At 43.7% G+C, this 26814-nt stretch overlaps 1 protein-coding gene across 1 annotated transcript in view; it reads left to right on the top strand.

Moving 5' to 3' along the window:
• The window catches only part of LOC135205441 (mitogen-activated protein kinase kinase kinase 4-like), a 95572-nt gene that overhangs the window by 11636 nt on the left and 57122 nt on the right, over nucleotides 1-26814 (top strand). Inside the window, exon 2 of the mRNA XM_064236030.1 lies at nucleotides 4638-4811. Within this exon, the coding sequence (XP_064092100.1) occupies nucleotides 4638-4811 (174 nt within the window). The remainder of the gene's footprint in view (nucleotides 1-4637; nucleotides 4812-26814) is intronic.

The raw sequence follows: 26814 nt of genomic DNA, 5'->3' as shown, positions 1-26814 counted from the left end.
CCAACTTGCCAACCTTTGGGCCAACCTGGTGCTGAAACGCAGGAATGCTGTCTAATCGAAGCTTGACCTGAGGAATGCCTCGCTTCAGGGATCCACGTCTTTCCATCTTCGGATGTAAACGAGGTGATCAGAAACTTCTGGAGAGCGAGTCAGGATTCTTTGCTGCACCGCGCAGCATCCTTCCATCAGCCCCAATCCCTGCTGTTTCTGTTCGACGTCTCCCTGGCTCTCCATGCAGGATGGTTTCTCACCCTCCCGCCAGGGCTGATCCCTTTCCCACTGCCTCCACCACTTGGCAGCTGAGAGGTCAGCAGCCCTTTTTGACCAAGGGTGGTCCAGAGCGAGGCAAACGCGGCAAGAGGAAGAGTCTGCCGCGACCAGTGAGGAGGGCACTCCCCCCACTCTGCCACCCATGGGGGGATCCCTGCAAGCCAGATGGACGAGGTGGCAGTACTACAAAGTGAAGAATTAGCCAGTGACCGTCCTCCGACACGGGTATTGCGTCCCATCCATCAACTCTCCCCCTCCTCTGATTTGACCCCTGAAGACGTCATCATCCTATTGTCAGGGATCAAGGAAGGATCTCGCCTGAAAGTCCAGGACATGCTGGGGAAGGCTGCTCTCGAGGAGGTCCTCGCCTAGTCTCTAGGCTTCTTCAGCTGACTCTTTCTTGTAAAGAAGGCGTTTGGAGGCTGGAGACCGGTCATCGACCTCTCAGCCCTGAATGAGTTCGTTCAGCAAACCCCGTTCAGGATGGAGACCCCATCATGGTCAGACAGGCCATTTGTCCTCTGGATTACATGGTGACGATCAACCTAAAATACGCATACTTCCAGATCCCAATTCATCTGTTGTCCAGGAAGTATCTTTGTCTTGTTGTAGCGGACAGAGTGTTCCAATACAAGGTCCTATGTTTTGGTCGACATGGGCTCATCGCAGGGCATTCGTCTATTGTGTTACCTAGACGATTGGCTGATACTGGCGCCCTTGATGGAACTGCTTCATCTCCACCAAGATAGGGTTCTGGCGTTTTGTCACGATCTGGGGATCATGGTGAACCGCAAGAAATCCTCTCTAGAGCCCTCTCAACAACTGTTGTATCTCGGTATGATCCTTGACTTCGTTGCAAGGAAAGCCTTTTCGACACCGGAAAGACTGGAACGCTTCCGGAGTGTCGCTCTGCCCTTCCTTCAACAGTCCCAGCTGCCAGCACATCAGTGGCAACAGTTGCTGGAACATCTGGCCTCGCTGGAATACTTTGTTCCAAACGGTCCGATGCACCTTCGATCCTTTCAGTGGGGTCTGAAGAATCATTGGTCGCAAAGTCACGGTTCTCCTCACGAACTAGTCCCAGTGTAGGAGAACATGCGTTCCAATCTCAGGTGGTAGCTGGACGACGCGAACATGTTGAGGGACTCCCCTCTCCAGTCTCGTCCACCCAATCTTCGCCTGTTTACGGATGTATCCAAGGAGGGATGGGACGCACACCTACTGCAACACCTGGCTTCGGGCTTATGGTCCGACCAGGAATGTTGTTAAGATCATATCAACGTGCTGGAACTTCGAGCTGCCTTCCTGGCACTCCAGCACTTCAGCTCTCTTCTGACAGGTCACTCGGTGGCGCTGATGAGTGACAACACCACTGTAGTGGCATACGTGAACTGTCAAGGCAGTACCGTGTCTCTGCAGCTATGCCAACTAGCAGTGTGGATTCACGAATGGGTAGCTCTCAACTCGGTAGGGTTGACAGCTCGGTTCATTCCAGTCAAACGGAACATCATGGTGGACATTCTGAGCAGGAGGACACAGATCGTTAGCTCCGAATGGTCTTTGGCTCCTCGGATAGCGAACAAAGTCTTGACTTTGTGGGGTTCCCCAACGATAGACCTGTTCGCTACCGCTCTAAATCGAAAGTTACCAATTTACTGCTCTCCAGTTCCAGATCTGGCGGTGGCATTCGAGGACGCATTCCAGCACCCCTGGGATGCCCTAGAGGTCTATGCTTTTCCGCCATTTTGCCTGATTAGGCAGGGGTTGAATCGAGTGCGATCCACACCTTCCCTGTCCATGACGCTAGTAGCGCTGAAATGGCCTCACATAGAATGGTACCCGGACCTTCTACTTCTGCTGGTAGAGACTCCAAGAGTGCTTCCGCCACTTCCCGACCTCCTATGCCAACCACATGTGAGGATCTTCCACAGTGCGGTGAGCTTTTTACATCTTCAAGCGTGGAGGTTATCCAGCAGCTCCTCACAGCGAAAGGCTTTTCGCGAGAGGCTGCATCAGTAATGTCAGGATACCTCAGGAAGTCCTCAACGTATGTATATCAGACCAAGTGGGCCATCTTCTGTGGTTGGTGTCATTCGGAGAGGCTGTTCTCCTCTCGGAGCCTCTTATCCTGTTGATTGCCGACTTCTTACTCTACCTCCGGAGAGAGGAGCTCCTTTCGGTCTCGGCGGTAAAAGGCTATTGCTCGGCCTTGAGCAAAGTCCTCAGACTGAAGGGAATCGATCTCTCTTCCTTGTAATAACTCTATGCTCATACGAAGCTTTGAACAGGGTTGCACTCCGGTATTGGCAAAGCCTCCTCCCTGGGACATCATTGCTGTCCTCAGGTCTTTGAAGAGAGCTCCGTATGAACTGTTATCCCAGGCATCTGATAGGGATCTGACCCCGAAAACGGTTTTTCTTCTCGCCCTTGCTTCCTCCAAGCGAGCCAGCGAGCTTCATGGCCTAGTCTATACTGTTGCTCATACTGAGCGCTGGACCAATGCCTGCTTCAGTTTGGTCTCTGAGTTTGTTGCAAAATCCCAGAATCTGGCCCAGGTCGATTCTCGGTTTTCTTCGTTCCAGGCTATGAGCCTGAGCACAGCAACCGAAGACCCAGATGAGCTACTTTTCTGTCCTCTGATAACACTTACAACATTTCTTTGTAAGTATGGGCCCGTCAAAGAAGAGGGTTACAAGGAATACCATTTCACATTGGATTCGAGAGGTGATTTGCTGTACCCCCTCCCCTCCCTCTTCTCCACTTGCTGGTACCAGTCGATTGAAGGCTCATGATGTGTGTGGAATGAGCACATCTCTTACCTTTAAGAAGAAGCTGGCACATGGTCTCACCCTTCCACCTTCACCAGGTTTTACCTTAGAGACTGTACCCACAGCTACCTCAACACAACTAACCTTGATCCTGTGGTAGCCGCTCAGCAAGTGGTTTAGCTGCCTCTGTGCCCTCAGAGGTCGGAAGTATCGAATTGAGGATCGAGGTTCCTTATCAGGCCTGGGGGTGAATGTGAGTGTATGACTGGCCTATTTTCTGTTCATCTTTTCCCCTTGCTTTGGGGCCACAGCATTGAAACCTGTTCTCTGGCACCGATTTCGACACTGGTAAGCATTCCATGTCCGACTAGTGGTTTTTCTGTTGGCACACAGAAGTCAGTCTCCACACTCCTTTCCGAAGGGGAGTGTGCTGCAACCCAACAAACCCGTTATGATTATATAGCCTGGTTTTGGTTGCCAGAGAGAGTTCTACGCTCACACCTTTGATACCCAGGCAGTCAGCCATCAGGTTGCATTTACCATGGCTCGGGTGGTGAAGGATCCACGGCCCCGCGCTATAAGCCCGGGTCCTGGCATCCCGGGTTCCATTCTCAGCCAGCGAGACAGGCCTTCCATCCCTACCTTAGGATGAGTCTCCTAAGTAAAGGACAGAAGGTTTGTATATGGTGTAGGAACAAATGACATTTTTGAAAGTAAAATGTATTTTTCCCTAACCATACAAACCTGGAGTCTTTACTGGTATGGTACTGCCAAACACCCACCCCCTTGATTCAGGGGTCATCATCAAAGTCCTGGCTGTAATCAAAGTGACGACTCAGTGAGCTGGTTGGGAGGCGGTGCTTCCCCACCGCCGGGCAGGTAGTTACTACCTTGGTATATAAAAGAATGTATTAGCCGGTAGTTTCAGCTGAGCTGCAATCTATCCTAAGTAAAGGACTCCAGGTTTGTATGGTTAGGGAAAAATACATTTTACTTTCAAAAATGTCACATTTTCACTGTATAACAAATTTGTATGTATAGTATACTGTTAGACTTTCCTTCATTATTTTGTCAACATTCATTTTACCAATCATACCTTTGGTTTGAAGTGTTTGAAATCAGGTACTTTCTCAGGAACAAGATTTTCTTCATTTTTCAATATGTCTCAAAGTTTATTAATGTATTTTAGAAAAAGTGTGTATGTATTGTTGTAATTTGTAGATGCAGTGTTGTGGTTCAGGACTATGTAACATATTTAATATCTACTGCTGCATACATTATTATGAAACCTTAATAAAAGTGTTGTGGGCTGACACTCAGTAAGGGAGATACTTTCACTAGATAAATGTTACAAAGAAGGTTTTTTTTTTTTCTTGTTAATAAGATGCTGGTTCTATGGAAGATTAGTTATGGAAGCTTTAGGGAATCTTCCTATATACTAGTGTACTGTAGTACAAGAAAATTGTATAGGTATTCACTATGCTTGTGATAGTAGGTAGGAGAGTGTAACTTAAGTTTCCAGAAGAATTATAAAGCATTCTAGTTGAATGTAATGAAAGTACATACTGTAATTTAAATGTTTCACATGTTTCTCTCCAGGAGTGGTGGCAGTGATGAAGTGGCTGAAACAGAGACAGAAACTTTTGAAAGTTTGGACTCCTTCTCACAGGAAGAGGAGGAACTTGCACGTTATATGAAAGATTTTAGTGAACTGGGCAGAACTCCTCCTCGCACATCTAGATTACGACGACAGAAAGAGAGAGATGCATACTGGTTAGTAATACTGACAGATATTTTTATTTCCAATTCATACTTTTATCCTTAATTACTTTGGCAACACTAAGGCTTACAACTTTCATGGCCTTCTTCCCTTAAGGAGTAATATGTAAACAGCTGACAAACCTCTTTGTTTATATATATGCCTAGTGTTTGGAAGTTGGATATAGCTAAGCATGATTTTTTGTTGGAAGATGATTGTTCTGAAAAATAAGTAACTTGGCTAGCTTTTTATTTGGAAATTTTATTCCCGTGTTTTATTCTTTTCATCTTTAGTGTTAGTCTCCTTTGATGTAGGACTACTTTGGGAATTTTTTCCGATGTTCGAAACCAAGAGTCTTAAAGGATGCATTTAGATTAAAGATTGGTGCATTTTTCGCTGTCCTAAAAATTTTCAGCCCTTATTTACAGGAAAAGGTATCATAGCTGAAACTGGAATCCATATTAAAGCTAATAGTCGAAACTGTAGTGGGAATGTTTAGACATGAAGGTGTTAATATGTCATGATGAAAACTCAAGGATGGAGATATCCCTTGGAGCAAACCCATGAATTCCAAGGGTGGGCTAGTTTTTGGCATAAATCATTCCATATTGCTCTCCAATATAAATAGGATGGGTTTAGTCTACTCATGCCCACGCAAATTATGTTGGTGCCATCCTATTAGGGTAAAGTATGGAGCGTATGTGGTGAATTGGCTCCCACTTGTGTCAGCAATGGAGAAAAGGACTACCAAGAACAGTACAGTCAACCCTCGCCTATTTGCAGTTCCAGTTTCATGTACTCCTGATTCGTGGAATTTTTCTATGGAACATAGTACAGGCAGTCCCCAATTATTGGCGGACTCTGTTAATGGTGATCCGGTAATCGGCAATTTATGGACCATAACACGCTGATTTTCGGTTATCGGCGCCTTATGGTGTTGATAATGAAGTTATGATGCCATAACATACCTAACAGGGGGGTGCCATTAACTGGTTATCGGTGCAATAAATCAAGTTTTGGTTAATGGCGGATTTTCGCTTATCAGCACCCTGCCAAGAATGGAACCCGCACCGTTAACTGGGGGCTGCCCCCACAAATACTAGGGGTCAGCTGTACATGGTATATTTTCAAGATATCCAGGTCACTTTATTATTTTTATTCTTTTTATTTTCTCATGGACAGTTTTTAGACTGGGCCATATACCCAGCTATTGCCTCTGAAGGGTCATTGTGGTGTACCTGTTGTAGTTTTTGCTTTGAGGTTTACGCTTATCCTCTGGGCATGTGAATTCCTACACTTTTCCATCAGTCCTTTGGGATTGGTGCTGTGTTTCAGTACCGGGGTTACTAGGATGTGCTTATTGTAGATCCTGAGATTATGTTTTGGTAAGGGGCTTATGGTGTTACACCTATGTAATAGCTCGTTGGGAATCACAAGTAACATATCTTCTTAAGTCCTAGAGGCCTGCCCAACATGAGCCATGTGCAGTAATTAATGGCTGACATACTCATATGTATATATGCCCTTTTTGACATTGTAAACATACTTACATATATGTACAAGAATTTTATTTATGTAACTTACCAGGTATAATTATATTCCCTAAAGTTTCACTTGCCGGCAGCTTAGAATTTTGAAATTCACAGTAATGCTAGTTTGTGTAGGTTAATTGTCCTCAGAGGTCTGGAAAAACTAAGCCCTATTAATAATAATAATTGCCCTGTCCATTTTCAGGGTAAGGAAGGAATAACCCAGTTGAGAGTTAGCATTAGTTTTCTGCTGGCTCTTGACTGAGGGTCAGTTGCGAGCGGTCAGCTTGATTTTGATTTTCGTCTATTTCTCCGTCTGTGTTTTTCTCCCTTGGGTGAAATAGTGGTAGGATGCCAAAAATGGAGGGTATTAGAATCCCATTAAGTAAATTAGACAAAAACAGGAAACGTAAAGCAGCTGATAGAGCCGAAAGTAAAATAATAGGGAATAAGACTAGATAGTTCTGTTAAGTCTTCGGTAGATGTGTCCTGTAATTTCTGTACCAACGCCATCTCTGTCCCCCATTCCTAGTCCTTTGGATAATCAACCTGCTCCTTTACCCAGCTCCCTCGCTTCAAACCCTTTCTGAATCCGGAAGATCTAGAGGACAGTCTTCTACTTTACATAAGAGAGAGAGAGGGAGAGAGAGAAAGAGAGCAATCATGTATTGAGAAGCCACCCAATCCCATGTGAAGTGTCTGTACCTTCTAGGACTTCTTGGACTTCTCTACTGCCAGGCAGTAGCATTACAACTGCCTTGGCTCAATCAGTTCATGCAGGATTCCCTGATAGGAAATTCTGCTTGGTGTACTTTCTTTACTGCCAGGCAGTGATAGTGCAACTTCCTTGGCTCTAGCAGTTCATGCAGGCTTCCCTGATTGGAAAGTTCTGCTTTGCATTCTATACAGCCAGGCAGTGATGATACCATATGCCTTTACTCATTTAGCTTTCCCATGCCTTCACAGACAGGAAGACTGCTCAGGTCATCTGCCCATTATGTGGCGAGTGCATTGGCTCTTCACCTGTGCTGCTCTCGGCATGCATGGTTGAGTTAGCACAACCCTCTTATTCAGTGTGTGTATGGTCCTTGAATTGTGGGCATACACACGATGTTGCTTACAACTTGCCTTATTTTAAAGTGCTTGTGAGTGCCAGCATGTCTTTTTTTATGCAATTGTCTTCCACCAAGGTCTGCTATGGTTCATGTTAGACTCATAGTTATTTTCTACACAATAAAACCTCACCCACTCTCCTCGAGCAGCCATACTTAGCCTTCACTGAATTAGAAAAGTATGTTCACATTGTTTCCGTATGTCACTCATGATAGATGTTCCTAGTTTGTTTACTAGTATATTTGCATGCTAGTGCACACAAACATGTTTGCACCATTTGTTTGTCTTTGAGCAGTCTTGCAAAAGTATACAGATTTTCTTCCACAATTTTGAAAGTTACATTTAATGTATGACACTTACCTGGCAGGTATATATATAGCTATATTCTCTGTTCCACCTGGCAGAAATTTTCAAATCTCGCGGCAAAAGCTAGTAACCTATTAGTAGTTCAGGCAACCACCACCCCGTTACCATGGCGCTAGCGCCAGGAACCGTTCCCACCTGGGCCAGATTTTCTCTGCCAGCCGAACCAGCAACATTGTTGGGTGGTTCCATGCTAGGATTTTCTTTCTCGTTGCTGACTTTTCATGGATTTTGGTATCGTACTTGGAAAAGTTAGCTTGGCATTCGCTTTGGATTGTTCTTTAAATATGTCTGACACTGGTAGTATGTTTAGAGTTTGTGTGAAAGAGGGGGTGCAAGGTAAGGTTGCCGAAGGCTTCGGTCGACCCTCATACTATTTGCAAGAAGTGTAGAGAGAATGTTGTGTACTTGGGAGAGTAGGTGTGTTGAGTGTGAGAATTTGTCAGAGAAGGAGTGGAAGATATTTGAAATATGTTGAAAGGTTAGAGAAGATCGGTGAGGAGATCTGTTTCTCGTAGTGAGAGGTCGAATACTTCTAGTAAAGGGAGTGAATGTGTTTCCTCTCCAGCTCCTTCTAATGTAGAGATGGTAGTACCTTCTCCCCAGGTATCTCCTGCGCCCGCTGCTGTATCGGAGGAGGCGAACGATACTCAGATTGTTAAAGTGTTCGCTGCCCTTGCGTCCATGGGTGACCAAATACAGCGCCTTACAGATAAAGTCAGTGCTTTTGATGTGAGTGAAAGTGTAGTGGAGGGGGCGTCTGATCGTCTCTCTCGTGCTCCTAGACCTAGACCTCGGTCAAGCTCCCAGACCCAAGGGAGAAGGCATGTCGACAGTCGAAGGGAGGCGAGAGAGGTTTTGTCACGGTCAGACGTCCCTTCGAACAGTCCTGTGAAGATCCCAGGCTGTTGCAGTTCGCCACAGAAAAGGGCGTAACTGGGAAGTGTGCGTCCTCGGATGGTTCGACATCAGAGCGGGAACATCGTATTCGGTAGTGTCTCGCCCCCTCAGGAGGGACTTTAAGGACATCGACCACTCAGGATAGACGTTCTCAAGATCGTGAGGCTTGGAGTAGCCCGGAGGTTTTGTCCTCCTCGGAAGACGGGGACGCGGTTCCGATCAAGAGGAAGAAGATCGTTCGTTCGAAAGAGGACTCGGTATGGCCGTTACGTTCCTGGATTTCGGCAAGAGATTCTCCCCCGTCCTCTTGCTTGTCTTCTCCTCTTCTCTCTCCTTCGGGTAGAGTTCAAGATCGCTCTCCTTTACGTCTTAGTCCTTCTCGTCATCCTCCTCCTTCTGCGGCTGGCCGTCAGGAAGATAGTACTAAGGATTTCTTAAGGGAAATGCAGTCTAAGCTAGCAGTTCTCGTTAATTCTGGGATGGCCCTGTTGCAAGGATCTTCGAGGCTTAAGGACGATTTACTTCCCGTTAAGTCTTCCAAGAAGACGGAAGACAAGTATTCGCTCACCGAGGATTTAGGACGCACTGGCTCTACGAGGACGGCGTTGGTAGTGTTTCAGGATGCAGGACGCAGGAAGAAGAAGATGGTTTCTGAAGAAACAGGACGCAAACGTTCAGGAGGCGCCGACCGCTTGTGGACGCAGGACACAGGCGGTGGGGGGGCAGGCAGGAAGCGGATGTGTCTACGATGGACGCAGGACGCAGACGGCAGTACACCGATACTTCATTGGTTGCAGAATGCAGACGGCAGGACACCGATACTTCGTTGGTTGCAGGACGCAGGCGGCAGGACGTTAATCCGTCAGCAAAGCGTCAGAACGATAGTGATCTGCAAGACATTTCTTCAGCAGAAGAAGAATTGGACTTTGTTGAGGAGAAGAATGTGGAACCTTCTTCGGATTACAAGATCCTCACTTCACGTCTTCATTCTATTTTTGAAGGGGAATTCCAACTACGGCGCCTTTATCTCCCCTGTCTCAGTTTTCCAAGACTAAGACTCCAAAGAAGTCCATCATTCCTCAAGATGGCTCTTTTGATTTTGGCTAAGAAGGCTCTTCAACGTGTGAATAACTGGCTGAAGGACAAGAAGAACGCGGGGAAATCCTCTTTCGCTTTTCCCCCAGCCAAGTTAGCATCGAAGTCGGGAGAGTATGGTACGCTACTGGAGAAAGTCTTGGCCTGGGAGTACCTGCCTCCTCCCAGGGGGACTTCTCCAGTATAGTGGACAGCTCGCGCAGACAGGCGTTGCAGTCTGCCAAGGTCTGGTGGACTTCGTCCGAGTTTGACCATCTTTTTAAAGTAATTTTTAGGACTTTCGAAGTCTTCAATTTTCTAGATTGGTCTTTGGGAGCATTGGCGAACACCTTAGAAGACGAGAATTCTCAGGATAAGGAAGTGGCTAAGAGCATTATGTCCTGCATGGACAAGGCTCTGAGAGATGGAGCGAATGAACTGGCATCATTGTTCACAGCAGGAGTACTGAAGAAAAGAGGTCGCTTTTGTGTCTCTTTCGCTTCGAAAGGTGTTTCCAACTCTCAGAAATCGGAGTTGATGTTCTCGTCCCCTTTCAAACCACTGTTTCCCTTCCGAGGTTATTAAGGATATAGCGCTGGCTCTATCTCAGAAGGCCACTCAAGGAATCTTCTCTTCGTCAGTAAGGAAGTTTTTACCATCCAAGTTGGTTAAGAAAACTCCAAAGGAATCAAGGCCTTCGCAACAGCCCTTTCGAGGCAGAACTTTCGCTCGACCCGCCTTTAGAGGCAAGAGAGTACCCGGAAAAAGAGGAGCCAAGACCACCTCTAAGCAATGAGAACTGAGCCTCAGACAGCAGTAGGAGCCAGACTTCAAGAATTTGTTTTGGGAAGTTTTGGCAAAACATGAATGCAGATCCCTGGGCCATCAACGTAGCTCGGGAAGGTTACAAAATTCCTTTCTTAAAGAGACCTCCTCTCGCAACATCTCCGAGAGCCCTAGGGGCAAATTACAACGATTTAGTGAAGAAAATGGCACTGTAGGATCAAGTCTCTTCCATGCTAGAGAAAGGAGCCATAGAACCTGTTCTGGATCACGAATCTCCGGGATTCTACAACCGGTTGTTCCTGGTTGCGAAGTCCTCGGGAGGTTGGAGGCCAGTGCTGGACGTAAGTCTACTAAATGTTTTCGTGGAAAAGACAAATTCACTATGGAGACGAACGATTCAGTACTGGCAGCGGTACGTCCAGGGGACTGGATGGTTACCCTGACCTACAAGACGCATACTTTCATATTCCGATTCATCCAGGAAGTATCTAAGGTTCGTGATTCAGAACAGGGTCTTTCAATTCAAGGCCCTGTGCTTCGGCCTTTGCACAGCCCCCTAAGTGTTCACGAGGATGATGTCCAATGTAGCAAGGTTGTTGCACTTACGAGGGATCAGAGTGTCTTTTTACTTGGACAACTGGTTGATAAGATCCCAATCGAGAAGTCAATGTCTGGAGGACCTGAAACAAACGTTGGATTTAGCAAAAGAATTGGGTCTTTTGGTAAACCTAGGAAAGTCTCAGCTGAATCCCAAGCAACAGATAGTTTATTTGGGATTCAGCAACAGATAGTTTATTTGGGGATTCAGATATCGTCAGCGACTTTTCGGGTTTTTCCGTCCCCCGAAAGGCAAGCCCTATGTATTCGGAAGGTGCAGGACTTTCTAGAGAAAGACCGATGCTCAGCAAGAGAGTGGATGAGTTTACTGGGCACACACTCTTCGCTAGAGAGGTTCATTTCTCTAGGAAGACTGCACATGAGACCTCTAAAGTTTTTCCTAAAAGAAGCATGGCCAAGAAAATCGCAACCGGATTCCTTCCAGTTTCTAATTCCTGCCAAAGTGAAGGAGGAATTAAATTGGTGGCTAACTCCAGGCAGGTTAGCAGAAGGGATGTCTCTCCAACAGAAGAGCCCAGACCTCATCTTGTTTTCCGACGCGTCGGACGCAGGTTGGGGAGCGACATTAGGCCCTCAAGAGGTGTCGGGTCTTTGGAACGAGGAAGAAGCAAGTTGGCACATAAACAGGAAGGAACTGATGGCGATTTTCTTGGCCTTGAAGTACTTCAGCGAGTTGGTACGCGACAAGACAGTGCAGATCAACTCGGACAACACCACGGCTCTGGCATATATCCGCAAACAAGGAGGGACTCATTCTTTTCCCCTCTACATGCTGGCAAAGGAAGTTCTACTTTGGGCGGAAGAGGAAAACGTTTTTCTGCTCACCAGGTTCATCCAGGGGGAGAAGAATGTCAGAGCGGACCTGTTGAGCAGAAAGGGACAACTTCTTCCGACAGAGTGGACGTTGCACCTGGAAGTATGTCAGAGCCTGTGGAAATTGTGGGGCCGTCCGGTAGTAGATCTTTTTGCGACAGCCAAAACAAAAAGACTACCAACCTATTGCTCTCCGGTTCCAGATCAGGAAGCAGTGGCAGTGGATGCCTTCCTGATGGATTGGACAAACCTAGACGTATACGCTTTTCCTCCATTCAAAGTACTGGGGAAAGTTATGAAGAAGTTCAGGGAGAGCCAAGGAACGAGGATGACCTTAATAGCTCCGTTTTGGCCGGCCCAAAGTTGGTTCACAGAGGTACTGGAATGGACAGTAGATACACCAAGAACTCTTCCTCTAAGAGTAGATTTACTCAGACAACCCCACTTCGACAGGTTTCATAAGAATACCCTCGCTCTGGGTCTGACTGCGTTCAGACTATCGAAAGTCTTGTCAGAGCGAGGGAATATTCTAGAGAGGTGGCAGTGCAGTGGCTAGAGCCAGAAGAACCTCCACAATCCAGTATATCAGTCGAAGTGGGAGAATTTCCGGAAGTGGTGTAAGAAGAGGAAAGTGTCTTCATCCAGTACCTCGGTGACCCAAATCGCAGACTTCCTTCTATACTTGAGGAAGGATTTAGGATTGTCGATTTCTACAATCAAAGGTTATAAAAGTATGTTGACCTCAGTGTTTAGACACAGAGATGTGGATATCTCTAATAATTTGGACCTTAGAGATCTGATTAGATCATTTGGTACCAAGAAACAGCCCCAATGCAGGCCACCTGCTTGGAATCTCGATGTTGTCTTGAGGCATCTAACCTCTAGTAAAGTTGAGCTTTAGATAAAGCCTCTCTGAGAGATGTATCTAAGAAAGCTATCTTTTTAGTCGCCTTGGCAACGGCTTAGAGAGCTAGTGAGCTTCAGGGCCATATTGAAGAAAGTGGGATGGAGACATGGTAACGCAGTGTGTTCTTATTCCAGGAAGGTTTTTTGGCCAAGAATGAGAACCCTGCTAATCCTTGGCCAAGATCCTTTGATGTCTTGGGTCTTTCTGATTTAGTGGGACATGCACAAGAAAGAGTTCTCTGCCCAGTGAGAGCATTACGTTTTTATATTGAGAGAACAAGAGAGATCAGAGGGAATTCTGATGCTCTTTGGTGTTCAGTCAAAGACCCCAGTAGACCCATGACTAAGAATGCTCTAGCTTTCTTTATGAGAGAGTTGATTAGAGAAGCTCACATGTTGTGTCAAGAACAGAGCTTCGGTATTTTGAAAGTGAAGGCTCATGAAGTCAGGGCAGTTGCGACTTCATTAGCATTTAAGAAGAATTTAGCCCTCAAAGAGATTATTGAATCTACATTTTGGAGAACTAATTCAATATTTGCGTCTCATTATCTTAGGGATATTCAGACAACCTTTGATAACTTGTCAGACGCTAGGTCCATACGTGTCCTCTGGTACAGTATTGGGCAAAGGAGTTACCACCCCATAACCTTCTTTTAAGCTAAGTAATTTTATCAGGTGATGGTGTTTGTTGTTTGTTGGTCGTCTGAGAAAAGTGTTTTTTACTTTTATCAGTCTTGTTAGTATTATCTTGGTGTGGTGTGTGTGTAGTTCAGGTAAATGATCTATTCTAGCTTAAATGCCGTGCATAAGAGGGCTGTAGGGTTCTGTCAACACATTGGTCACTCCCAGTTGTCAGTTCCAGTCTTAGCTTCTTCAACATACAGGACAACTTCCTTGTTGAGACCTCCTAAGGTTTAAGCAGGCTTAGAGGCAGGACTATGAAGTCAGCTACCTTAGCAGGTAAGGAACTTAGAGTAAATTGATAATTTTAATTTTTTATACTCTAATAATGTTGCTGTCTTTGACCCACCTCCGAATGTGTCAATCAGCTATATATACCTGCCAGGTAAGTGTCATACATTAAAATGAAGTTTTTATGTTTAAAACAAAGTTTAATGTATACTTACCTGGCAGGTATATATAATTTCATACAATGAACTTACCTGTCAGATATATACATAGCTAAGACTTCCGTCGTCCCCGACAGAAATTCAAATTTCGCGCCACTCGCTACCGGTAGGTCAGGTGATCTACCTGCCTGCCCTGGGCGGCAGGACTAGGAACCATCCCCGTTTTCTATCATATTTTCTCTGTCGCCGGTGGTATCAACATTGTTGTTACTACCTCTTGACTGGAATTCGCTTTTCAAGACTTTATTGATCATCTTTTATTGGATTTCTTGGTGACGTACTGGATCGTTGTTTTGGCATTCGCTACTGTGGACTGGATTTGGACTTGCTTTTGATTTTTTCTATTAGAATGTCTGATTCAAGTGTTAGTGTGAGAGTGTGTGTGAATGTAGGCTGCAAGGTGAGGATACCGAAGGCTTCGGTTGATCCTCACACTGTATGTCGTAAATGTAGGGGGTTTGACTGTTCTTTGGCTAACACTGTATTGAGTGTGAAAAGTTGAATGCTAATGAATGGAAGACTCTAACTTCTTACTTGAAGAAGTTAGAGAGGGATAGGATTAGACGAGCTGCACAAAAGAGTGTGAGTACAAGGCCTATTGAGCCTTTTCCTGAGTCTAACTCTCCTTGTATTAATGAATATGATTCTCCCTATGTATCTGAATCTTCACAGGCTTTGCATTCGGATTCGGCTTCTGAAATCGCCAATCTGAAGGCTACTCTTCGTAAAATGAAGACAAAGATGGCGGCCATGCAAGGTAAGGCTAGTGATTGTGATTTACTAAGTGAAGTGAGTGTTCCCAGTGTTGTGGAGGGGCGTCTGACCGTCCTGCGATGCTCCCAGGCCTAGACCTCTTCCAAACTCACATACCCAAGAGGAGTAGGAAAGTCGAAAGTCGTACGGATGTTGTGGGGAATTCCCAACGGTCAGGCGCCATCCCTTCAGCAGGTTCTGTTTCGTTTCATTTTTTTTTTTGTTACAGTCTGCTCAGGACGCTCAAAATAGAAGCGTCCTACGAGATTGTTTCTCGTCGTCCGGTTCTCCTTCACCTAAACGAGGGTGGAAGGACTCGGATCTTTCTAGGCCACTGAAAAGGCATTGGAAAGAGCGCGCGTTCGACTCGAGCCCGGAGCGCTTCTCGGAGGAAGATCCTTCTTCTATCAAGAAGGCTAAGCTGGTTTCGACGCCTCCTAGAGATGTATTTGATGATCGCACTTCTTCGAGTTCTCCTGCTTCTTCTATTGAAGAGGACGCTGGGGTGGCTTCCAAGAGGATTTTGCTGGCAGTTCAAGAGCAGATTGCCTCTTTGGTGGGAGTTCTTTCAAGGGATCCCCCTCGCAAGAAGGACGCTAGACTTCCTATTAAGAAGTCTCGTCTTCTTTCTCCAGCTAGACGTGAAGCGTCCGCCAGACATAGGACGTCTTCCAGGCAAGAAGAGGCGTACAAACGTCAGGATCTTTCCGAGCGAGTTGCTCGAGATCAGGATACGATCAGGCCTGAGGCACCAGCCAGGCGCGAGGCGCCAGTTAGGCGTGAGGATCCAGCCAAGCGCGAGGCGCCAGCCAAGCGCGAAGTTTCAGCCAGGCGCGAGGCGCCAGCCAGGAGGCGACGGCACCAGCCAGGCGCGAGGAGTTGCGTGAGGCGCCAGACAAGCGCGAGACGTCAGCCAGGCGCGAGATGCCAGCCAAGCTACACGCTCCAGCCAAGCGTGAAGCGCCAGCCAGGCGCGAGGCGCCAGACAAGCGCGAGGCGCCAGCCAAGCGCGAGGAGCTTTTCAGGCGCGAGAAGTCAAGCAGACGCGAGACTTCTTTTAGATGTGAGAGAGAGTCGGTTCACTCGATGAGCCCCTCTCCTAGTAGGAGTTTGTCTCCGGTAGAGAGAGAACGGGATGAAGATCCTCTCGTTTTGCAGGCCGATTCTCCACAAGGTGTAGAAGGAGATTCGGAAGAAGAGGGAGACGGTAGAGAAGGAGTCTCGAACTATAAAGTTCTGACTGACCTTCTTTTTACGAGAATACGGAGATTTTTTAACTCCTGCCGCTCCTCCTTCGCCTCGATCACTGTTTTCGAGTGCGATTGTGCCTAAGTCTTCGTCGGTCTTGAAGATGAGACCTACGATCTCTATGAAGAGAGCGCTTCAGTCCTTAGACAAATGGATGTTGTCTAAGAAGGATCTGGGCAGAACTACCTTCTGTATGCCTCCAGCCATACTTTCTGGCAAGAGAGGTTTCTGGTACCGAACTGGGGAGAACATGGGAGCCCTTTTTCTCTCCCAGCGGCAGCCGAACTCAGACTTCTCAACCATTGTTGACTCGTCAAGGAGACACGCTTTGAATGGAGCTCGCGTGTCTTGGGCTATTTCGGAGATGGATCATCTCCTCAAGGGACTCTTCCATATTTTGGAAGTGTTTAACCCTCTTACGCCGATTGGACGTATTAAACGTCGAGTCAAAATGTCTCCCGTATGCCGATTGGACGTATCATACGTCGGCTCAAAAAGTTTTTTTTAAAAATTCGCGGAAAAATACTTATAGGCCTACCAGCCGAAAACTTTTGTATCACGCGCCTTGGGATGCTGGAGTTCACGGATCAGGCGTTGTTTTTGTTTACAATCGCTACGCAGGCGCGCAAGCGCGAATTTCTTTCTTATCGCACTAAAAAAGTATCAGTGACACATCTCGGAAATTATTTCGTCACTTTGACATAATTATTGCACCATTTTAAATTATCCTTTACATGAAGTATTATATGAAAATGTGCGCAATTTCATGCACAATACAAATAAAAAATACTCATGATTGTAGCTTTTATCAATTTTGAAATATTTTCATATAAATAAACGATAAGTGCAAAAATTTCAACCTCCTTCGTCAACTGTTTGACTCTACAGAAATGGTCTCGAGAAACGCAATTGTAAGCTAAAAATTCTTATATTATAGTAATATTCAATCATTTGCCTTCATTTTGCAACAAATTGGACGTCTCTAGCACAATATTTCGATTTATGGTGAATTTATGAAAAAACTTTTTCCTTACGTTCGTGCGATAACTCTTCCGATAAATTTTTTCGTGCGATTGTCCTAATGTTTGCACCCTTTTAAATTTGCCGTTACATAAAGTTTTATATATGGAAATGTGCGCAATTTCATGCACAATACAACAAAAGACAACCCATGGTTGTAGCTTTTTATCAGTTTTGAAATATTTTCATATAAATAACGTTAAGTGCAAAAATTTCAACTTTCGGTCAGCTTTGACTCTACCGAAATGGTCGAAAAACGCAATTGTAAGCTAAAACTCTTATATTCTAGTAATATTTCATCATTTACCTTCATTTTGCAACGACTTGGAAGTCTCTAGCACAATATTTTGATTTATGGTGAATTTATGAAAAAAAAAAATTACGTTCGCGCGGTAACTCTTCCGAAAAAATCAGAATTTTTTTGTGCGATTGTCGAAATGTTTGCACCATTTAAAATTAGCTGTTTCATAAAGTTTTATATATGAAAATGTGCGCAATTTCATGTAGAATACAACTAAAAATGATTGAAGGTTGTAGCTTTTCTCTTTTTTCGAAATATTTGCATATAAATCACGATAAATAGAAAAAAAACCACGTTCGGTCAAATTTGACTCTACCGAAATAGTTGAAAAACGCAATTGTAAGCTAAAAATCTTACGGCCTAGTAATATTCCGTCATGTTTCTTCATTTTGAAACAAATTTGAAGTCTCTAAAACAATATTGTGATTTATGGTGAATTTTTGAAAAATATATTTACCTTCACTCCGCGCGCCGATTCGCGGCCGCAAGTCTCCGAAATACGTACATGGCATTATCCTAATATTTGCTCCTTTTCATATTAGCCTTTTTATAGAGTTTCATATATCAAAATGTGCGCAAATTCATGAAGAATACAATAAAAAATAATTGAAGGTTGTAGCTTTTTTCCATCTTCGAAATATGTGCATATGAAACAAAAATATATATATTAAAATTTCGACATTCGGTCAAATTTAACTCGTCCGAAATGGTCGAAATCTGCAATTCTAATCTAAAACTCTTACAGTATCGTAATATTCAATCATTTGTCTTAATTTCGAAACAAATTGGAAGTCTCTAGAACATTATTTAGAATTACGGTGAATTTTTGAAAAAAATATTTTTTGCGTCCGCGAGTTACAATTCGTACATCATTTTGTGATAATATTTTTCCGGTGTTACGTTTTATTGTTTTACAATGTATTATATATCAAAATGATCGCAATAATTTAGTGTACAATACAACGAACAAAAAAAGTAACTGGTTAGCTTTGACCGTTTTCTGCACAGCGTGATTTGAATACAATTATGTATGAATTTTTTTTTTTTTCGCTACCATATATCGCATTATTTACATATGATAATGATATTATTTTTCATTTCTGATGGTTGCATTCTAAACTTCAGGCAATGACAAAAAAGGAGCCAAAAATGAACTCTTGAATCTTCAAAACGTACGCGCGCTGTAATTTTTTGAAAAAATTCATTTTTTCCACTTCCGCCGCTCACTCTCCCAAACCAGGCCCGGCATACGGGAGACGTTTTGATTGGGGTGATGTCTAAGAAAGCTCATGACTCGGATGGTCTTGACCCAGAAGTAATTCTCAGTATTCTTGCTTGTATTGACAAGGCGGTACAAGACGGATCGGGAGAAATCTCCTCTCTTTTCGGAGGAGCAGTACTCCTTAAGAAGAGGAGTATTTTTAGTTCATTCCTAACAAAGGCGGTTTTTTCTCCCTCACAGAGAGCAGCCCTGGTTTTCGCTTCCCATGTCTGACTTCCTGTTTCCTTCTCAGTTAGTGAAGGACATTTCTCGATCACTGACTGAGAAGGCGACTCAGGATCTTCTCCTGCAAACTGCAAGGAAGAAGAGACCTCTTGTTTCTGTAGACAAGAAAGGACCGACTTCTTACGGTTCAGCCCTTTCGAGGAGGGCCTCTCTCCAGAGCTACCTCTAAGAGAAGAGGTCTTGAGAGGAGAGGTAAGGCTCCTTCCCGTCCCTTTAAGAAAGGGAGTGAGACAGACAGCCTCCAAACACCAGTGGGGGCCAGGCTTCTCGAATTTGCAGAAACGGCCTGGTCACTCATAAACTCAGACGCCTCTTCCATGTACATAATAAGGAAGGATATCTTATCCCCTTCCAAGACAGTCCTCCACTAACGATCATTCCGCGGGAACTGTCAGCCAGATACAGGGACCCTGTACTGAGGGATACTCTTCGTCTGATGGTGAATCAAATGTGGGACAAAAGAGCTATAGAACTGGTTCTAGAGCAAAACTCTCCGGGGTTTTTACAATCGGCTTTTCCTGGTTGCGAAAGCCTCGGGGGGCTGGAGACAGTTCTAAGATGTCAGCGCTCTGAACAAGTTCGTTCGAAAGGAGAAGTTCTCTATGGAGACTTCGGCCTCAGTCCTTGCGCTTTACGTCAAGGAGATTGGATGGTGTCGCTGGATCTCCAGGACGCCTATTTTCATGTCCCGATTCACCCTTCGTCGAAGAATTACCTCCGTTTCATGACGGGGGGAAGGATCTTTCAGTTCAGGGCCTTGTGTTTCGGCCTATCCACAGCGCCTCAGGTCTTCACAAGCCTGATGAAGAATGTGGCGAGGTTTCTTCACCTCAAAGGCGTCAACATCTCTCTATATTTGGACGATTGGCTCATCAGGGCCAGAAACAGAGAGACAGTGGTTTGGAGGACCTTTCTTTGACCCTAGACCTGATAAAGGCGTTGGGACTACTCGTGAACCTCGAGAAGTCACAGCTGATTCCCAGACAGAACTTGGTCTATCTGGGGATTCAGATGGATTCTCGGGGTTTTTCGAGTATTTCCTTCGCAAGAGAGAATCGTGAGAGGCTTGGAAAAAGTCTCTCTCTTCTTATGAAAGAACGAACTTCGGCGAGGGAATGGTTAAGCCTACTAGGCACCCTTTCCCTCGCTCGAACAGTTCTTTCCTCTAGGAGTAAGACTACATCTTCGCCCTCTTCAGTTTTTCCTAAAGAGATCGTGGAACTGGAAGACGGGACTTCTCTCCGACAGTTTTCTCCTTCCAAGGGAATGAAACCACACCTGCAATGGTGGTTGTACCCCTCTAAAAAGAGAACAAGGGAATTTCTCTGGAAGTTCCGAACCCAAACCGAGTGTTGTTTTCCGACGCATCGGAGAAGGGTTGGGGAGCAAACACTAGGACCGAGAGAAGTGTCAGGCACCTGGAAGACAGCACAGGTGTCCTGGCACATAAATTGCAAAGAACTTCTAGCAGTTCACTTAGCGCTAAAGTTCTTCGAACCCTTTGTGACGAACAGTGTGGTCCAAGTGAATGTGGACAACACTACAGCCCTGTCCTACATTCGGAAGCAGGGAGGAACGCACTCTGTGTCGCTTTACGAGATAGCAAGAGATCTGCTAATTTGGGCCTCTCAAAGAAACATCGCCCCTCCTAACAAGATTTGTTCAGGGGACGAGAAACATCAGGGCGGACAGACTGAGCAGGAGAAGCCAGGTCCTTCACACAGAATGGACTCTTCATTCAGAGGTGTGTCAGAGTCTTTGGGATCTTTGGGGCACTCCTCACGTAGATCTGTTCGCCACATTCCTTTCCAAAAGGCTGGAAGTCTTTTGTTCAGTGGTGGAAGACCCAAGAGCTCTCGTGGTCGACGCCTTCCTGCTGGACTGGTCTCATGTGGACGTGTACTTTCCCCCCTTTCAAAATCCTGGGACAAGTGTTGAGTTTGTCAGCGTCCAACGGGACAAGGATGACCCTGATAGCCCCGTTTTGGCCAGCACAAGATTGGTTTGCAGAGGTGCTTGGAGTGGACAGTAGACTTCCCAAGATCCCTTCCAAAAAGGATGGATCTTCTCAGACAGCCACACTTCGAGAGGTTTCATCAAAACCTCCCCGCTCTCGCTCTGACTGCCTTTCGACTATCGAAAGACTTGTCAGAGCGAGGGGGTTTTCTCGCGAAGCTGCAAGCGCTATCGCTAGAGCCCGCAGAGCTTCCACTAGACGAGTCTATCAGTCGAAGTGGGAGGTATTCAGAAGGTGGTGCAAGTCTAAGAAGTTGTCCTCCTCCAGTACCTCTATAACCGAAATCGCAGATTTCCTTTGTTCTGAGAGAGGTCTCTCATTTGTCTGTATCGACAATCAAAGGATACAGGAGCATGCTGTCGGCAGTATTTAGAAACAGAGGCCTAGACATGCTGACAATAAAGATCTGCACGACTTGATTAGATCGTTTGAAACGACAAAATCGAAGGAACTAACTCCACCCAGCTGGAACCTGGACGTAGTTCTCAAGTTCCTTTCGTCGGACAGATTTGAGCCTCCCAACGTAGCTTCGTTCAGGGATTTAACAAGAAAATGCTTGTTTCTCCTATCTTTGGCGACAGCCAAAAGAGTTGGCGAACTTCATGCCCTAGAAGATGAAGTCGGCTTTAACAAAGACTCGGCCTTTTGCTCGTTTTTAGACTCTGTTTCTAGCGAAGAATGAAAATCCATCGAATCCCTGGCCCAAGAGATTCGAGATCAAAGGCTTATCGAGTCTAGTAGGGAGAGAAACAGAGAGGTCTCTTTGCCCGGTAAGAGCCTTGAAGTTCTTCTTACAAAGAAAGAAACAAATGGGAGGCTCTAGACAGAGTCTTTGGTGTTCGATTAAGGACCCCACAAGAATCATGTCTAAGAACGCATTAGCTTTCTTCATTGGGAGCGTCATTACGGATGCTCACAAGTTCTGTCCTGACGACTCTTTTCCGCTTTTAAGAGTAAAAGCCCATGAAGTTAGAGCAGTGGCGACGTCTCTCTCTTTTCAGAAGAATATGTCATTAAAGAAAATCATTGACACGACATATTGGAGGTGCAATTCAGTTTTTGCATCTCACTATCTTAAAGACGTTCGCGTGACCTACGAGAAATGTTTTTCTCTGGGACCTTTTGTATCGGCGGATACAATACTGGGTACGGGAGCAAACACCAATCCTTAAATTTGTACATACCTTCTACTAGATATGTTCTAGATTCCTGCTGACAAAGAGGGCTTGGTGCTGCACTGGCGGCCAGTCACTGTTGTTCAGTAAGGAACTCTTGTGATATCTTTTAGGGGAGTATTTAAAAAAATTTTTTTTTTTTTGAGAATTTTTGTATAAATGAGTTTTCGTTTCGAGTTATGGGTTGTTTGTTATGAGTTCGGGGATAACTCAGAGCAATTCTATATACTAACATGGTGTTAGGATCAGGTGGTCGGGATTGGTTATGCTCCTTCACAAGGTGTGTTGTCATAGAAGTGGTCCAGTACCCATTGACAAAGTCCTTTTAGGCTCTGCCGAGTAAGCGGTTTCTTATACCCATCGACGACCCACAAGAACTCTAGCCATAGATCTAATATCTCGCTAAAGTCTTGAGGTGATGCAGACTACCGGGCTACAGCCACGAAGTCTACCACCTATCAGGTAGGAACCAAGGTTTTTCTTTTATACCTACAACATATGTTGTTTACCTGTCTATTCCATATTAGCTGTCTCTGACCCTCCACCAAAGGGTGCCAATCAGCTATGTATATATCTGACAGGTAAGTTCATTGTATGAAAATGATATTGTTATAAATACAATAAAGTTTCATACATACTTACCTGGCAGATATATACGATTAATGGCCCACCAGCCTCCCCGCAGGGGACAGGTGGAAGAGAGAAAATATGATAGAAAACGGGGATGGTTCCTAGTCCTGCCGCCCAGGGCAGGCAGGTAGATCACCTGACCTACCGGTAGCGAGTGGCGCGAAAATTTGAATTTCTGTCGGGGACGACGGAGTCTTAGCTATGTATATACTGCAGGTAAGTATGTATGAAACTTTATTATTTATTATAAACAATATCATTTTAATGCCCACCCTCCTCCCCTCAGGAGACAGGGTTCAGAGAAAATCTGGTCCAAGTGGGGAACGGTTGTTCCTGGCGCTAGCGCCACGGTAACGGGTGGTGGTTGCCTGAACTACTAATAGGTTACTAGCGTTTGCCGCGAGATTTGAAAATTTCTGCCAGGTGGAACAGATATAGCTATATATATACCTGCCAGGTAAGTATACATTAAACTTTGTTTTAACATAAAAACTTCATGTTTTAACCTAAATATTGTTATCTTGTAAAAGTCGAGGAGTTACACTGCCTGAGCATACATGGAATGAAGCTGGCTTGGAATCAGTTGCCTGTATACACTGGGCCAAATGTATATGCTTTGTCTGTGTGTATAACTGCTTACTGACATAATCACACTTTGGTATGATGATACCTAGATTCAGAAAAGAAAGCCTTCATAGAATTTATGGATTCCTTTGAAGAGGATTCTCTTTCTTATTAACCCTTAGAGTGCAGCTGTCGCCCCTGGTCGACGACAGACACTTGTTATAGAAGGGCGAGCGTCAACACTGGTTTACCCCTATAGAAAAATGTTTACCCTTAAAATTACTGGTCCATTTTCTTTGATTTACAATCATAGAAAACCTGATGGCAATATCTAACACCATCTATTGGTGGCATCCCGAAACATACCAATAACAAAAGAACTCAATGTTTACCCCCAGCTGGGCAAGAGATGACTTGTATTTTGTTAATTTTTTCGGTATAAATTCATATGTTTTACATATTAATGCATTTTTTGTGTTATGAATCAATCCTGGTTGAAAGTAATATTTAGATAAGTTACCACAAGCTTATGTAATAGTAAAATGAAGCAAATATAATGGCCAGAATCTAGATGTTATTGTTTGGGCCTTTAACCAGCCATTTAAATTTCCAGCCTTTTAATCGATCGTAAATGTACGCAAATATATGAATGAGTAATCTACGTATGTTTTTATGTTAGGCTATATAAATACATACTTTTCTTCATATAGTATATGTATATGTAAATCTATTTATATACGTATATAATTAGAGAAACAGAGGAAGAAGTAGAGAGGGAAAGAGATAGAGGAGGAATTTGCCTTGTCGAGACATACTGGCTAGTGTGTTTTAGGTAGGCTAGGATTCGTGGACATTGTTTGGGAAAGGAAAAAATGCGTTTTAGAGGGCTAGGCTTTGTGGGCATTGTTTGGGAAATGATAAATGAGTACTCATTGATTTAACCAGTTTATTTGGAAAGTGTTGAAAGTTAGTACTGACTGAGCAATGCAAGCTAAACTCATAACACCAGTCATTATTATTTTTTTTCTTGCATTTCCTGTCTTGCTTTTGCTTCACATGCACAGTTGTGTAGGTTAGATTACTTTTGGTTATCCGCTCTAGTTTTACATTTCTATCTAAGATAATGATTGTTTTATTTGTTTTTGTATCACTCGCACAACTATGTAGCCTATGCTTGCTGTTTAGGTTAGCTTAGTTTTCAGCCTGGAAAAGTTTGAATAAGAGTTACCGTTTGATCAATGGTTATTTACCACTGATCAAACAGTAACTCTGATCTTGTACCAATTTACATGGTTTTGCAAATGGATTGTTGGAAGGTTATTCAAAAAGGCCACTGATTGGTAAGAGGAGACTGGAATCACCATTATCAAACAGACTCACAGGCAGGCATTTCATTACTCAATTTGTAAACAAAAATAACATGCCTGATTGTGTTATTTGCATTATAATTACTGACTGCTGCTTGAAGAAAAAAGGGCAGTGCAAAAGCAGACAAACGACATATCGCTGTGAAACCTGTTCTAACAAACCACCTTTGTGCATTTTGCCATGCTTCAAAATGTACCATATTGTAAGCAAGTACAAAAAGACCTGTGAATGTAAAAAGCTATACAAAAACAGTGGATAGCTGAAGTTTTGTTTTGAAAATTTCCTAAATGAAAATACCCATTTCGTTTCAGAAGAGATTTTTTTCCATATATAATGCACTAAATACTTTTCAATTTCATTCATGTCTTTATATCATATATAAATGGTTCTCTCTGTTATTTTCATATAAAAAAAATTGAACTGTATACAATAAAAGTTATTTTGCAAATTCTTTTCCAGTTTCTTTCAACTCTACAAAATCTCAAAAAAGCAATATGTAAAAGGTACCTATTTTACCAAAGAATTTTTTTTTGTATAGTTATTTATCAAGAAAGGGTCGCAAATTCAATCCACGTGCCCTTTCTTTAATTTTAGTTCCCCAAACAAAATGCTGGGTCAAGAATTGTGTATAATGCACTCCAAAGGTTTTTTTTTTGCTTTTTTTACCATTTTTCTATAAAAAACAGTATTTTTCAGGACTTTAATCACATTTTAAGAAAAAAATAATGCCAGATATGGAAAATATAGGTCCTATTCTTATAACAAGAGGTATATGAAGGCAATTGGAGCATTTTCATTTTTTTATGAAGTTTTACACACCCAGGTGGGAAATTCCAAAGGCATATTGACACAGTCTAAGGGTTAAAGGAAGGGAAGTCTTGTATAAGAATATCTGAGAACTTGGACAGGTTGGAAAAGATCTTTGCCAGTAAAAAGATAGACACTGAATCTGAAGGCTATTTGATTTCTTCTGTCTTGGAGATATGTGTGGTGATTGGCATAAGTTGGAGTTCCTTGTTTCATTCCCAAACTGGCAGAACTTGATTTGACAGAATTGTCTGATATGGAAATGGAGCACTATTTTTATATCCATTTTAGAATAGAAATGTTGAAGCGCATCAGGACTGGGGGAGATGATGTAAGATTGTGATAGCTGTGGTTGAAGGAATCACTGTCAGTCTGAATATTAGACAATTCAGCTAGGATTTTTCCAAGAAAAAGGTATTGTATGAGCAGTAAACTGAAATGTTTAGATGACCCACAGAGCAAGCAGTTAGCAGATTGGGGTTCAGATAAAGACAAAGATCTAGGACAAAGCAGGTCTCATTAAGGTTGGAGATGCTGTACCAGCCATGACCAGAGAGCCTGAGATAATGTTTTTATTTTTTATTCTGATGTCCTCTTGAAATTCCAGGGTTTGAAATGTGTGATCATCTTTGCAAAATATGCAATTTTCCAGGATAAGTGATGAAACAGTTTTTTATTGTACTTGTTTATGAATTATGACACTATGCAACCTGAAATTTTGAGATTTTAAAGTTTTATGTGAACATCGTGGAATCCTAGAAGTGTTAAAAACCTCACAGAACCCCATTTTGCCATTACTTAAAGTCCTGTTATTTGTGAAGAATGTTTCTTCCCAAGAAAGGTACGAGCAGGAAAGTAATATCTTGAGACTTCATTCCAACTTGAGGAACTTAAGTCTGTGTATATCCACATATTCCTTTGTTTCAGCTATGTTGTTATAGACATGGAATGATTTCAAGATCAACACTAATGTTTACTGAAGCACTGATTATTTGCATCATAACAGCCATTTGCCTCTTCTACACATGGAGAACACGTAGTAATCCTCTTAACCTGACAGTTTTGACTACATTTAGAAAACTGATAGTGAGTCAATTAAATGACTGAGCTAAGGAATTTCTTTATCAAAACTGTTACTATTTTCTTCTATCTGCAATTATTGCAGCTGTTGGTATCTATGGTATTACCTACAATGCTATTACTGTGGTTCCTTTTGAGTATCCATGCATCAATTTTTTTACCAGCAATTTATAAATCTTGTGATTTGTGGTTTGCCATAAATATGCTAAATGATGTAAAATCTGTCAGTTGTGACCTGAAAAAACTTTTTGAGAACAAACCATTTATATCCCCTTTGTGTTTTATTGCAGAGTTTTACTATTTAGTAGTCTCATC

The sequence above is a fragment of the Macrobrachium nipponense genome, chromosome 24 (assembly GCF_015104395.2).
Source record: "Macrobrachium nipponense isolate FS-2020 chromosome 24, ASM1510439v2, whole genome shotgun sequence".
Lineage (NCBI taxonomy): Eukaryota > Metazoa > Arthropoda > Malacostraca > Decapoda > Palaemonidae > Macrobrachium > Macrobrachium nipponense.
The sequence above is the reverse complement of the archived record's forward strand: the minus strand, read 5'-3'. Positions and strand labels throughout refer to the sequence as shown.